Genomic DNA, 13,781 nt, shown 5'->3' on the forward strand with positions numbered 1-13,781 from the left:
AATTGCCTGTTGTTGTCAGGGTTGAATTGCAAATCATCACATGTTTTTAACATTGGCCCATGATTTTATAAAAGACCAGTCAACACAGGATTTAAAAATAAATAGAGAAAAACATTTTTAAAGATCACAATACTATTTACTCAATAAGCACACAGAGGACCAAGTTAAGCATAATAAATGATCCTGTTATGAGTAAAGTAGATCCATGACTACCAATTCCCTCTGATATCGTTTAACTAGAAAATTGAATGATAATTAAAACGTTCTGCTCAGCTCCAGCACACAGCAAGGGCCATGGGAGATTATAACAATATCACCAGGCCGAGAAACTACACAGGCAGCCTCCATCTAAAAGATAATTCTTCTATCTCGGCCAAAACTTGAAGGTTTGATCGCATTCATTTATTTATTTCCAATTTCTCGTGTCTAAGAGAAACACATCATGACACTTTGTTTGAAAAGGGTACAGGAAGTAAATATACATTAAGATGGGAAGCACAGAAGAGAACAAAGATACTAAATTTATAGCTTACCCACTTAACACACCAAGAACCAGATTTAGAACGAAAAAAGATCCAAAGATGACCAGACTCACAAAATAAACCCAAGGTAACTCATACCCCATGGCATCCTGCATCTGCAAAGATGAAGGAAGCTTAAATTAGTGAGATAGTTAGTAGGACAAAGCTAAGGAAATTATAGATAAGAGACTTGTGGCAAACAGATCTGTTGTTATAAAGGCATTCAAATTTAAAGACATGTACATTGCAAGTTCAGATTAAAAAAAATAATACAATTCAATGCAAATCATGTTTTAGTTTCTCATATCCTTTTCTAATTATGCATGACGCTCCTATTGAAACATCTTTATATCACACCATCTCTTGAAGAAACATATCAAATGTGTTTCATATAACAAAATATTTGATGTAGACAACTAAAATATTGATGTTCTGGAGCAATAGGAAACACAGATAATATCTTGCAGATCCTATAAGAATCTTTTTGTATCTCATCCCACTGTTCTCTACTCCCTACGGACTCAAAATCTAATTTTCGTTTGCTGTTTTCAACATTCTAATTGAGTGGCAATTTATTGAGATAATTGCCAACTATTCTGTATACATGTTCTATTTTCAGATTTGTTAGTTCACAAATCCAGCAGTTAAGAACTCAGTTTGATGGGTGAAATATTTAAGTACATATAATAAATTACGGAGCAATCTTTTACCAGATTTTTTATGCAATAAGTTCAAACACACTTCAAAGTTTGTAATTGCCTACCATAATGGTAACTATGGTTAAAACATTCATACTGAACAGATTTCTAATGCCCATAATGCACATAAATCCATTTGGGCCACCTGTCCATAAGCTTGGAACACAAAATATCTCAGTCTTTGTGCTAGGACACACATGCTCCACTACCTATAATTTTGGCAATGTTGAGGTATTTTAGCAGACTTGAATGTTGAATTATGGGAGGCCTTGGGCTAAATGAGATTTAAGAATGGAACAAAGTCCTGGATTCACTGAGTGTGATTGTGGAGACTGGGTAAGAAAATGTATGATGCAGAAATTGCCAGATATTGTGGCACCTTCTGTTTAACTACTAAAGAAGATGCAAAGATGCACCAGATTGGTTCCAGGGATGAAGAATTGCAGCTACAAAGTCACTAAAAGGAAGCTGTTGATTAGTAATGAAGTGACCATGTTTGTGGGGTAAATTGTTATACTCAGAGCATAATTCAGAACACAGTTTGATCATTGGTTACATAAAAGATTTATTGAGATGCTGGAAAATATAGAACAATATGTTTTATGGTTGATTGCAGTTCTAAACTGAGTTAGAGAACAATGGTTTAGCATTGCTAATGCACTTGTAAGTTCTCAGATGAGAAGGGCTTAATGTAAAATAGTTACCATTGACAACTTTTCAAAACACACCTACTGAAAAGTGTACAGATGTGACCATTGACTGAAAATTAAATATTCGAGATAAAGCTTAGCTGTGATATTGTGATCCTATTACTTAGTAATATTAACATATTAATAATACTAATATTTGAAGAGTAGTGTGGTCCATCCATCAAAAGAAAGACATTGAATTATACAGGTTTCTGTACTGTTCAGGATGTTTTAAAGCAGTTACACCCCAAGTACTTTTTGTTAATCAACTTTATTTTAAAAACACAGCAGTGAATTGTGTATACCAAGCCCCCTCAAACACCTGTATAATAATGATAAAATATTCATTCGGATGTTGATTGAGAGATAAACATTGATAAGGACACAGGGAACCTTGATTCACTTTTTGAAATATTGTCATGGGATCTTATACGACAATCTGAAAGATCAGCTGGGGTCTTAGTTTAATGCCTCGTCTAAAAGATAGCACTGCCAACAATGCAGCACTCACTCGGCATTGCAATAAAGTATCAACTTAGATGTTTGTGATCAAATTTCATGAAAGAAAAACATAGAACACCTCAGGGGATTGGCCTAACCCCATGAAATCAAGGTAAAGACTTGACACACATCCTACAATATCTATTGTTCTGTGGCACACCACACTTGAACCCTAATGCATTGTGTCATCATGGCAGCTTTTGCTTACCAAATACAGTGATCCTAAAATTTTAACACAATTTAATGTTTTTGAAGCGGTTATTCATTTAATTTAAAGTGCTATTCTCAATGTTTATGCTTTTGTCATATTGTCAGATTCATGCATAATTTGTTCTGAGCATTGCTGCCATTCAAATGATAATATTATGGTAACAAGAACTGTACAGAAAAATATAACAAGAAAAATGAAGCTGTATGTATAAAGAACCCCATGACTTAAAATCGAATTTCAATAGTCGTATCAATGAAATTAAAAAATATATAATTTATATTTATTTATACTTTACAGTCTAGAATGTACTTTTTAAAATTGATACAGATGTATAACTAGAGTAAAGTATAGTCAGAAGTTGTACCTGTGTTTCTTTTTATTATCAAACTCAGCATTTATTAAGCTACGACTATTCCAAAGTGCCTTATTTTGAGGGAACAATTACAAAATTGTAGTCATTTTAGTCAGATAAGTAGGCCATGCACAAAATATTGCAAAGCTCACTGCATTCACAGCTGCCTCATGGGCCTTTAAGCCTCTTTTTTAAAAATAATTTCTGTTTTTTAATACATACCCAGTATAAGACATCAGTCCAGCCCTCCATGGTAATGCACTGAAAGACGGTTAACATGGCAAAGGCAAAATTATCAAAATTAGTGATTCCATGATTGGGGCCATCCCATCCACTTTTGCAAAATGTTTCATTTGTACATCCACGGCCATGCCCAAAATTTAAGCTGCAGGGTGCAGGTTCATCTTCCACAATTAATTCTGAAAAATAAACAAGATTATACGTCAACAATACACATCAGCTCTATTGCATCAGAATTAATACCTTTTGTGAACCTGAATGCTGTGGCATTGTATTAATCTGTGACGTATGAAATACAATTTCATTTCAAATAAAAATAGGAAAAGAGGAATGCTCTGCAGGCTGGACTGAATGAATTATAATTAGGGATAAGTTTCTTCCCTCCTGATAATACCACTCATGGTGAATATGAACAAAATGTTAAATACCAGTTTTTAAATTTTGTTCCTGTAACGTCACCTTCCACTTGGTAGATGATAAATAAAACTTCCTTGCAATATAGAGTCATAAAGGTAAAGCATGGATACAGCCCCTTTGACCAATAAATCTGCGCTGATCATCAATCATCCATTTACACTATTCCTAAATTAATCCCTTTCTTTATTCTTCCCACATTCACATCAATCCCCTCAGATTTTACCACTCATCTACCACAATTTACACATCTTCAGGATGTGTGAGGAAGCCGGAACATGTGAAGGAAACACCGCATGTGGTCACAGTGAGAATGTGCAAAATCTACACAGCACCCAAGATCAGAAATGAACCTGAGTCTCTGGTGCTATGCCATTGTCCCATTCATAGCAACTGATGTGTTAGTTACATTATAGAGGTGGCTTCTTGTTTAAACACCGACTTTCAAGGAATAAGAAAGAAAAAGCTGGAAACATTCAGCAAGTTGGGCAGCATCTGCTGAAAGAGTAACAATTAATGTTTCAGATCTAGGACCCTTTGTCAGAATTGGCAAAATGACCCAGACCTGAAACATTAACTGTTTTCAGATATATTAGGTAAAATGAAACCAGAAGAAAAAAATGTTTCATACATTCACAATGTGAAACGTTTGTGTGAAAAGGTAAGATCTGTTTTTGGTGCAAACATTTTAGCTCAGCTTTTGGATTTTATCACGAGTTCATACTTGAAAGACACATGCACACTAAAGATTACAGAGCCTGTAGTATGACAGCAAAAACAAACTTTTCATCGTCATCAATATCCTGCAGAGAAAGTAATACAATTCCACAATGACTACATTTGATGATAGTTCTACATACCTATCACAGAATCACAAATGGCAGTGAATGCTGAATAAACAGTATATTGTGGCTTCTACCGAAGTCTCCACTATCACCAATGCCAGTTTCAGTCATTATAGACAATAGACAATAGGTGCAGGAGGAGGCCATTCGGCCCTTCGAGCCAGCACCGCCATTCAATGTGATCATGGCTGATCATTCTCAATCAGTACCCCGTTCCTGCCTTCTCCCCATACCCCCTGACTCTGCTATCCTTAAGAGCTCTATCCAGCTCTCTCTTGAATGCATTCAGAGAATTGGCCTCCACTGCCTTCTGAGGCAGAGAATTCCACAGATTCACAACTCTCTGACTGAAAAAGTTTTCCCTCATCTCAGTTCTAAATGGCCTACCCCTTATTCTGAAACTGTGGCCCCTTGTTCTGGACTCCCCCAACATTGGGAACATGTTTCCTGCCTCTAATGTGTCCAACCCCTTAATAATCTTATACGTTTCGATAAGATCTCCTCTCATCCTTCTAAATTCCAGTGTATACAAGCCTAGTCGCTCCCGTCTTTCAACATATGATAGTCCCTCCATTCCGGGAATTAACCTAGTAAACCCACGCTGCACTCCCTCAAGAGCAAGAATATCCTTCCTCAAATTTGGAGACCAAAACTGCACACAGTACTCTAGGGCCCTGTACAACTGCAGAAGGACCTCTTTGCTCCTATACTCAACTCCTCTTGTTATGAAGGCCAACATTCCATTGGCTTTCTTCACTGCCTGCTGTACCTGCATGCTTCCTTTCAGTGACTGATGCACTAGGACACCCAGATCTCGTTGTACGTCCCCTGTTCCTAACTTGATACAATTCAGATAATACTCTGCCTTCCTATTCTTACCACCAAAGTGGATAACCTCACACTTATCCACATTAAACTGCATCTGCCACGCATCCGCCCACTCACACAACCTGTCCAAGTCACCCTGCAACCTCATAGCATCTTCCTCACAGTTCACACTACCACCCAGCTTTGTATCATCTGCAAATTTGCTAATAGTACTTTTAATCCCTTCATCCAAGTCATTAATGTATATTGTAAATAGCTGCAGTCCCAGCACCGAGCCTTGCGGTACCCCACTAGTTACTGCCTGCCATTCTGAAAGGGACCCATTTATCCCCACTCTTTGCTTTCTGTCTGTCAACCAATTTTCTATCCATGTCAGTACCCTACCTCCAATACCATGTGCTCTAATTTTGCCCACTAATCTCCTATGTGGAACCTTGTCAAAGGCTATCTGAAAGTCAAGATACACTACATCCACCGGCTCTCCCCTGTCAATTTTCCTGGTTACATCCTCAAAGAATTCCAGAAGATTAGTCAAGCATGATTTCCCCTTCGTAAATCCATGCTGACTCGGAACAATCCTGTTACTACTATCCAAATGCTCCGCAATTTTGTCTTTTATAATTGACTCCAGCATCTTCCCCACCACTGATGTCAGACTAACTGGTCTATAATTTCCCGTTTTCTCTCTCCCTCCTTTCTTAAAAAGTGGGACAACATTAGCTACCCTCCAATCCACAGGAACTGATCCTGAATCTATAGAACATTGGAAAATGATCCCCAAACAACTTTAGAGTCAAGTCAAGAGTTAAGAGTGTTTAATTATCATATGTATCGGCAACAAAATAATGAAATCCTTATTTGCTGCAGCTTTACAGGCCCATTGATGCTATAAAACAACAAATGAATATACAGTGATAAATAATAGAATAAATAATACATAATATTCAGTAACCAGACTATAATAGCACAACAACGAAGCATGCAGTGCAATCAAAACATAGTCCTAGTTGCTGAGGCTGCCTAATTGCTGAGGCAGTGGGATAGTGTGGTGCAGTGTGTAAGACCCTGATGCTTGCTGGGAAGAAGTTGTTCTTGAACTTGGAGATCACAGTTCTCAGGCTCCTGTACTTTCTTCCCAATGGAAGTGCAAGATCAGAGCATGCCCAGGGTCCTTGTGACATTAACTGCAGTTTTGTTATAAAGGTAAGATTGGGTTCACTGGATGTAGGAAAGGCCAAAGACTTCAAAGCAACTCAAAGAAAACTTCCAAATTTGCCACGCTGTTAAAACTGTAATTTATTTGACAATGCAGGAAGTTGCACTCCTATGTTCTGATCACTAGAGACAGAAAATATCCGATCTGTTCCTGAGCCTTATTTATAATGATCAAAGTAATGGAAGAAGTGCTATCAAGTGGTATTTACTCAACAATAACCTGCTTGCGAATGCTCAGCCAATCCCACTCTACTTTAGAACTTTGCATTCTCCACAAATAGACAAAATGAATGATTTCCTGAATGCGGGGCAGAGAATATCCCTAACATTACGACATCTCTTTACCAAATGTGACATCACTGCTAAAGCTCAAGTCAATGAAAATCATTGGTTGCAATGTTCACAGATTAGTCAAACATACCACATACATAGGCAGGTTAAAAACTGTATATTTTACCTGCTCACTTAACCACAGAGTAAATTTCTTCCCAACTTCCCAGGCCATAGAAGGCAAGCACTTTGATAAGGCTAGTTAGGCTACTCATGTTAGGCTACTCTGAAAGGTGAGATCAAATGTGATCCAGAAAAGGCTGGCTAACTCGATACAGAATTAGCTGCATGATAGGATGCAGAGGATGGTGGTGGATGGATGTTTACTAGATTGGAGATCTATAACTAGTGGTGTGCTTCAAGGACTGGTACTGCCCCATTGCTGTTTGGAATCCATATCCACAATTTGGATGAGAATGTACAAGGCATGGTAAGTAAAGTTGCAGATGATATTAAAATAGATGCATAGAACGTTGACAAGTATGGCATAGGAACAAGCTCTTTGGCCCGCAAGAGCCGAACATGATGCCAAGATAAACTAATCTCATCTGCCGACACATGATACATAGCCTTCTATTCCCTGCATCTCCATGTACCTATCTAAAAGCCCCTTAAATAGAACTATCATATCTATCGCCCCAGGCAACATGTTCCAGGCACCCACCTGTGTAAAAAAACCTGCGCAACTCGTCTAAACTTTGCCCCTTTCACCTTAAAGCAATGGCCTCTGGTCTGACTGTCCACCCTATCAATGCCTCTCATAATTTTATATACCAGCAACAGGTCTCCCCTCACCTTCTGGCATTCCAGAGAAAACAATCCAATGTATCCAACCTCTCCTTGCAGCTAATACCCCCTCTTCCAGGCAGCATTCTAATAATGCACCTCATATTCGCTTGGGCAGCCTACAGCCCAGTTGTATGAATATTGATTTCTCTAACTTCAAGTAGCCCCGGCAGATATGCTGCCTGTCCCACTGAATTACTCCAGCTTTTTGTGTCTATCTTCGGTTTAAACCAGCATCTGCAGTTCCTTTCTACACCATTCTAGTAAAACTCTTCTTCACCCTCACCAAAGCCTCCGCATCCTTCTGTAATTTAGTAAAGTAGGTCAAAATACAGAAAGAATAAATTCATAATTTCCCTTAGCAAAAAGCCTGAGGGCTTGGAGCAAAATTTGATGAATTTAGAAAATGATTAATAAGTATTTATAGCATACCTCATATTTTTGGCATAATTGCAAAATGTTACCAAAATTAATATCAATTTTGTGTTAATTTTAATATTTAATGTTTTCTCAAGGAGTTAGAGTGGAGGAAAATGCAGCTATAATGACCAATCTAATTAGCTTCAGAATAATTGTGGGAATTTTATATACAATCAAAAAATGTTAATCTAATCTAGACAGGAACTGAGAATTTGGCATCTAAGAAATTCTGTTCATTGATCTTATATAATAAATGACATTTTTTAACATGCATAACCTTGCATATCTTGTATTTTCTAAATAATGATAGAAAGTTGTTTTGAGAAACAAGCTCATTGAATGCAGAAATTATGCAGAATCTCGTGTACCATTGAGACAATAATGTGTTGCTTATTGTTACTAACCAAATTATCCTGAGCAAATAGAGTGGTAAATGACTTTTGAAATACTGCAAACCAGTAAATCACATAATCTTACTTGACTACTGAAGAGAATATTCTAAAAGAGCATTTGAAAAGGAAATGCAAATGTATAAATTTCAAAGATTAAAATATCATAAAGGGTTCACTTACATTTGATAAGAACATTTGATCAGTGCCTATTTTTTAAATTTCTCTTTAGCCTACTTCAAACTGCAAAAGCACTGGAGCTGGTGAACTGGCAGAAAATGCAGCTGCAAAAAACACCCCCAGGAAGTTGAGAATGCTATTCCTTTGATTTTCAGACTGTTAATAAGATCAGTCAACAGAAAATTATAGGTATCACATTCATAATTTAGTGTTCAGGGCACAATTTCCAATCTGCAGATGACAGCCATCTTGTAGGTGCAGCGAACTGTGAAGAGGATAATCTTCAAGGGCACATGGCCAAATATACCTTAAGACTTTAGTATTCATATAAATCAAAAAAGATACCCATTGATATGCATATTTTTATGCATATCCTACTCTTATGTTGTGCATTGTTAATATCAGGAGAGCACTGTTGAAATTTGCTCAGGACTTCACTAGCAGTAGGAGAAGATGAGTAAATTCTTGTTTCTAAAAATATATTACTAAAATTCTGACTGTACACTAATAACCATTTGAAACTGTTGCTTAACTACAACATGATTAAATACATTTTTTTTAAAAAACATCCTTGTTTTGTTCTGCTCACAAAATAGCACTTCAGTTGGTTGAAAATTCCACTTCCATTTTTTGTATATTATAGCAAATCTCCCGTAAAAGAACAAAACTCCACTTAGAACAAAAGATGTAAAATTACCAATTATTGCAGACCAAACCTTGTTACCATCAGAATAAAAACAAGACATTTTTCTACAATTTTTGAAGACATTATTGAGGGAATTACTCAGACCTTTATGCTCTCTCTGCTGTACCTTCTCTGATGATATGATAAGAACTCTGATCAACGGTTACAGCACATTTCCACTCAAGCTTTGGGAGCAATTACAAGGAAATTACAGGGTTGTGATCTAATCACATCACACTGATAATTATGTCCAACATCACCCTAAATCATAAGAGGTGCTGCATTTATTTCAATCCTCCCTCAGTCCTTGGAGTCCTGGCAACATCCTCGTAAATCTTTTCTGCATTCTTTCCAGCTTAATGGCATCTTTCCAACAGCAGGGTTACCAAAACTGAACACAATACTCCAAGTGTCCAATTGTCTTATATAATGTCTTATACAACTGCAACATATCATCAAAACTTCTGTAGACCAAAAGCCTTCTTCACCACTCTGTCTATCTGTAATACCACTTTCAAGAACCTATGTACGTGTTCATTTATGTCCTCTTGTTCAGGATTTTGCAGGGATAAGATAGATGGCAATGTTCCAATGCTTTGAGGTTCCTACTCTATGCCAGGAGACCATGAGTTTTGCACCATATCCGAGATCCCATTTGGGATGTTTCCGTTTTTTCCTCAGAGGGCCAAAATCTTTGCTGGTGCTCTGGAGGCAATGGTGAATTTTATCATCAATGTCTGCCTTAACTTGAGAAATAGATTTCAAGATATAGAGAGTGATCTATATTTTCCAGGGTAAAGTAAAGAAATGGCAGATTAATTGAATACATTTTTGCAACAATCTTCACAGTGGAAGACAGCAGCAATGTGTCGGAAATACAAGGAAGTCAGGGGGTGAAAGTTAGTGGAGGGCTATCACTGGGGAGTAGATGCTTGGGAAGCACCTGGACCAGATGGGCTGCACCATAGGGTACTGAAAGACGTGGCTTTAAAGATTGTGGAGCCATTAGTTGTGCTCTTTCAAGAATCACTGGAGTCAGGAGTAGTTCCAGATGATTGGAAAATTGGAGATATCACTCTGCTGTTCAAGAATGGAGTGAAGCAGAAGAGTGGAAACTATAGGCCAGTCAGTCTGACTTCTGTGGTTGGTAAGATTTTAGAGTCCAATGAGGTTTCTGAGCACACAATATCACTTAGAAGCACACGATAAAATAGGCCAAAGTCAGCATGGTTTTGTGAAAGGGACATCTTGCCTGATGAACCTGTTGGAATTATTTGAGGAAATAATCAGCAGAATAGACAAATGAGAGTCAGTGGGATGCGGTTTACTTGGATTTTCAGAAGGCCATTGACAAGGTGCCGCACATGAGGCTGCTAAAGAAGATGGTATCAGAGGTAAGATACTACCATGGATTGCAGGTTGGTTGAATGGCAGAAGGCAAAGAGGGGCAATAAAGGGGGCTTTTTCTGGTTGGCTGCTAGTGACTAGTGGTGTTCCATAGGGGTCAGTGCTGGAGCCGTTACTCTTCACTGATTTAGAAGAGGGAACTGAAGGCTTTGTGGCTAATTTTCTGATAATATAAAGAAAGGTGGAGGGGCAGGTAGTGTAGAGAAAGCAGAGACTCTGCAAAAGGACTTGGACAGGTTGGGAGAGTGGGCTGAAAAGTGGCAGATGGAATACAGCGTAGCAAAGTATGGAATCATACATTTTGCTAGTACGAATAACGGTGTAGTCGATTTTCCAAATAGACGATAGACAATAGGTGCAGGAGTAGGCCATTCGGCCCTTCGAGCCAGCACCACCAATCAATGTGATCATGGCTGATCCTTCTCAATCAGTACCCCATTCCTGCCTTCTCCCCATATCCCCTGACTCCTCTATCCTTAAGAGCTCTATCAAGCTCTCTCTTGAATAGGGAGAGAATTCAGAAATTGGAGGGACATGGCAATGCTGATGTATGATTTCCAAAAAGTTATTTTGCAAGTCAAATCGGTTTGGAAAGCAAATGCAATGTTCGCATTTATTTTGAGAGAACTAGAATATAAAAACAGGGATGTAATGGTGAGGCTTTATAAGGCACTGGTCAGACCGCAATTGGAGTATTGTGAGCAGTTTTGGGCCCCATATCTGAGGAAAGATGTGCTGGCATCTGAAAGGGTCCAGAGGAGGTTTAGAAAAATGATCCCAGGAAATTGGGTTAGCATATGATGAGCGCTTAATGGCTCTGGGCCTGTACATGCTGGAGTTTAGAAGGATGTGGGGGGGACCTCATTGAAACTAACCGAATAATGAAAGGCCTGGGTGGAGTGAATGTGGAGAGGATGTTTCCATTAATGGGAGAGTTTAGTTCCAGAGGCCATTGCCTCAGAATAAAAGGATGTACCTTTAGAAAGATGAGGAGGAATTTCTTTAGTCAGAGGGTGGTGAATCTGTTAATTGCCACAGATGGCTGTGATTGACAGATTCTTCATTGGTAAGGGTGTCAGTGATTATGGGGAGAAGGCAGGAGAATGGGACTGAGAGGGAGAAATAGATCAGCCATGATTCAATGGCGGAGTAGACTTGATGAGCCGAATGACCTAATTCTGCTTCTAGAACTTATAAATTTATGAGATTGGGTCTGCTATGGACTTGTGGTTAGTTTCACAGCTTGCATATTATTATATGGTGGGATAGAACAGAGATGCATTTTTGAAGGCCGCTAAATTTGAGGAAGATTCTTCATAACCATCAGGTTCTTAAACTGACCTGTACAACCCTAAATCTACATTTGCAATGGAATACTAAGGACCACCTCTTGCACTACCATGGACTTGTTCCTAATTGTGTTTTTGCAGTAATATATTGCTTTTTTACTGCCTTTTGCATAGCCACCTATATAGAGTGTGAAACAGATTTAACCTTTCAATCAATGATCTTTCAATTAAAATTGGGAACAGATGTGAGTTTTAAGATGCAGAGAAAGGGTGGCGAAATATAAAAATCAAAAGGGAAGGTTTGTGATAGGATAGACAGGGGAGAGAAAATGCCAATAAGATTATAGTGAGAGGCTGGGAAAGGTAATTACGAAAATATATTCCTCAGTAATTATGAATAATTATCTAATAAGGATAATAATCAGCATTTGATTTTATCAGCATACTTGGATATATCCTGTTCAAATACTAGCATTTACCAACCAAAGAAAGCAGCACAATGTCAGATGGTCAGTAGAGTGTGGCACTGTGCATCAACTCCAGACGCCCTGAAATCTCATGGCAGCTGGTCAAAAACGGGCATGAAAATCTCCTCCATCTAACTACTGACCTCTCTCTCAGCTGATAAATCAAGCAAGTTTATAATGTTAAACACTACTTGGAAGCAATGAGAATGACAAAGGTATTAAGTGCATTCTGAAAACACAAAATGGAAGTTTAGTTTTGCCTACCTAGCTGTCCATTTGTGCAAGGTAGTAGTAGTGTCTACCATACATTCTCTATGGTTCTGTGCTATTTCCATGTTGCTAATGGCCTTCATTTTGTTCAGAGAAAAATGGACGTTTTAAAAAAAGCAGTTTAAGCCACTCACTTTTATGAGAATTTTTCCTACAAATATAAAACTGTAGCAGGAGTGATCGGTTCAGCCCGAAATAAGGCTAGACGCCAGGTTAGTCTAGTTGGGATGCTTTATTCACACTACAAGCTGCCAGCCCACACATTCACTCTCCTCTCTCTCTACAAAAAGCCGGTTCATGTAGCACGGCTTGCGCAAACAGGTCAGTAACTGGGCCCGGGCGTGCATTCCGTGCCAGACGTCAAAGATTCAGCGCCACGTCCGAGCGCCCATACAGGATTTTGCTGTACCTCGCCGTCGCTTCGACCACATCCACGAGGATATCGTGGGGCCGCTTCCCCCATCCCGGGGCGTCACTCACCTCCTCACTGTGGTGGACCGATTCACGCGGTGGCCGGAAGCCGTTCCTCTGGCTGACACTTCTGCTGCGACGTGTGCCCGAGCCCTCGCTGCCCACTGGATCGCCCGCTTTGCTGTGCCGGTGGACATCTCATCGGACCGGGGGGGCTCAGTTCACCTCAGAACTGTGGTCTTCGAAGGCCCGCCTGTTGGGGGTCCAGCTCCATCACACCATGGCCTATCATCCGCAAGCTAACGGCCTGGTGGAGCGGTTCCACCGTCATTTCAAGGCCGCGAGATAGGGGGAAAAGCCGGGGCAGAGGAGTGGAGTGGCTGTCCGGAGGGAAGGATACTGTGAAGCACTCTGTGCTTGGGGCTAGCCGACTGAAATTGGGGGGTTAATATATCAGGAAAGTCCGACAATATTTGGACTTAGACATTGTCCGCAGCCGATGCAGCTGGGCGTAAGGAGATCAACTCCAATGTTGTAGCGTGGACCAGGCGCTGCCTCCTCATATCCACCAACAGGGATTGAGCCTGGAGGAAATCGGCACCCAACAACGGCTGGGAGACGTCGGCGACTGTA

General features: G+C 39.4%; 1 protein-coding gene across 6 annotated transcripts in view; it reads right to left on the bottom strand.

Moving 5' to 3' along the window:
- Nucleotides 1-13,781, bottom strand: part of LOC144603513 (voltage-dependent L-type calcium channel subunit alpha-1C-like) — a 305,941-nt gene that overhangs the window by 188,150 nt on the left and 104,010 nt on the right. For all 6 annotated transcript variants that reach the window (XM_078416799.1, XM_078416795.1, XM_078416797.1 and 3 more), the window contains 2 exons: nucleotides 3,195-3,391; nucleotides 534-637 (listed from right to left, as the gene is read on the bottom strand). In XM_078416799.1, the coding sequence (XP_078272925.1) occupies nucleotides 534-637; nucleotides 3,195-3,391 (301 nt within the window). The remainder of the gene's footprint in view (nucleotides 1-533; nucleotides 638-3,194; nucleotides 3,392-13,781) is intronic.

The sequence above is a fragment of the Rhinoraja longicauda genome, chromosome 20 (assembly GCF_053455715.1).
Source record: "Rhinoraja longicauda isolate Sanriku21f chromosome 20, sRhiLon1.1, whole genome shotgun sequence".
Lineage (NCBI taxonomy): Eukaryota > Metazoa > Chordata > Chondrichthyes > Rajiformes > Arhynchobatidae > Rhinoraja > Rhinoraja longicauda.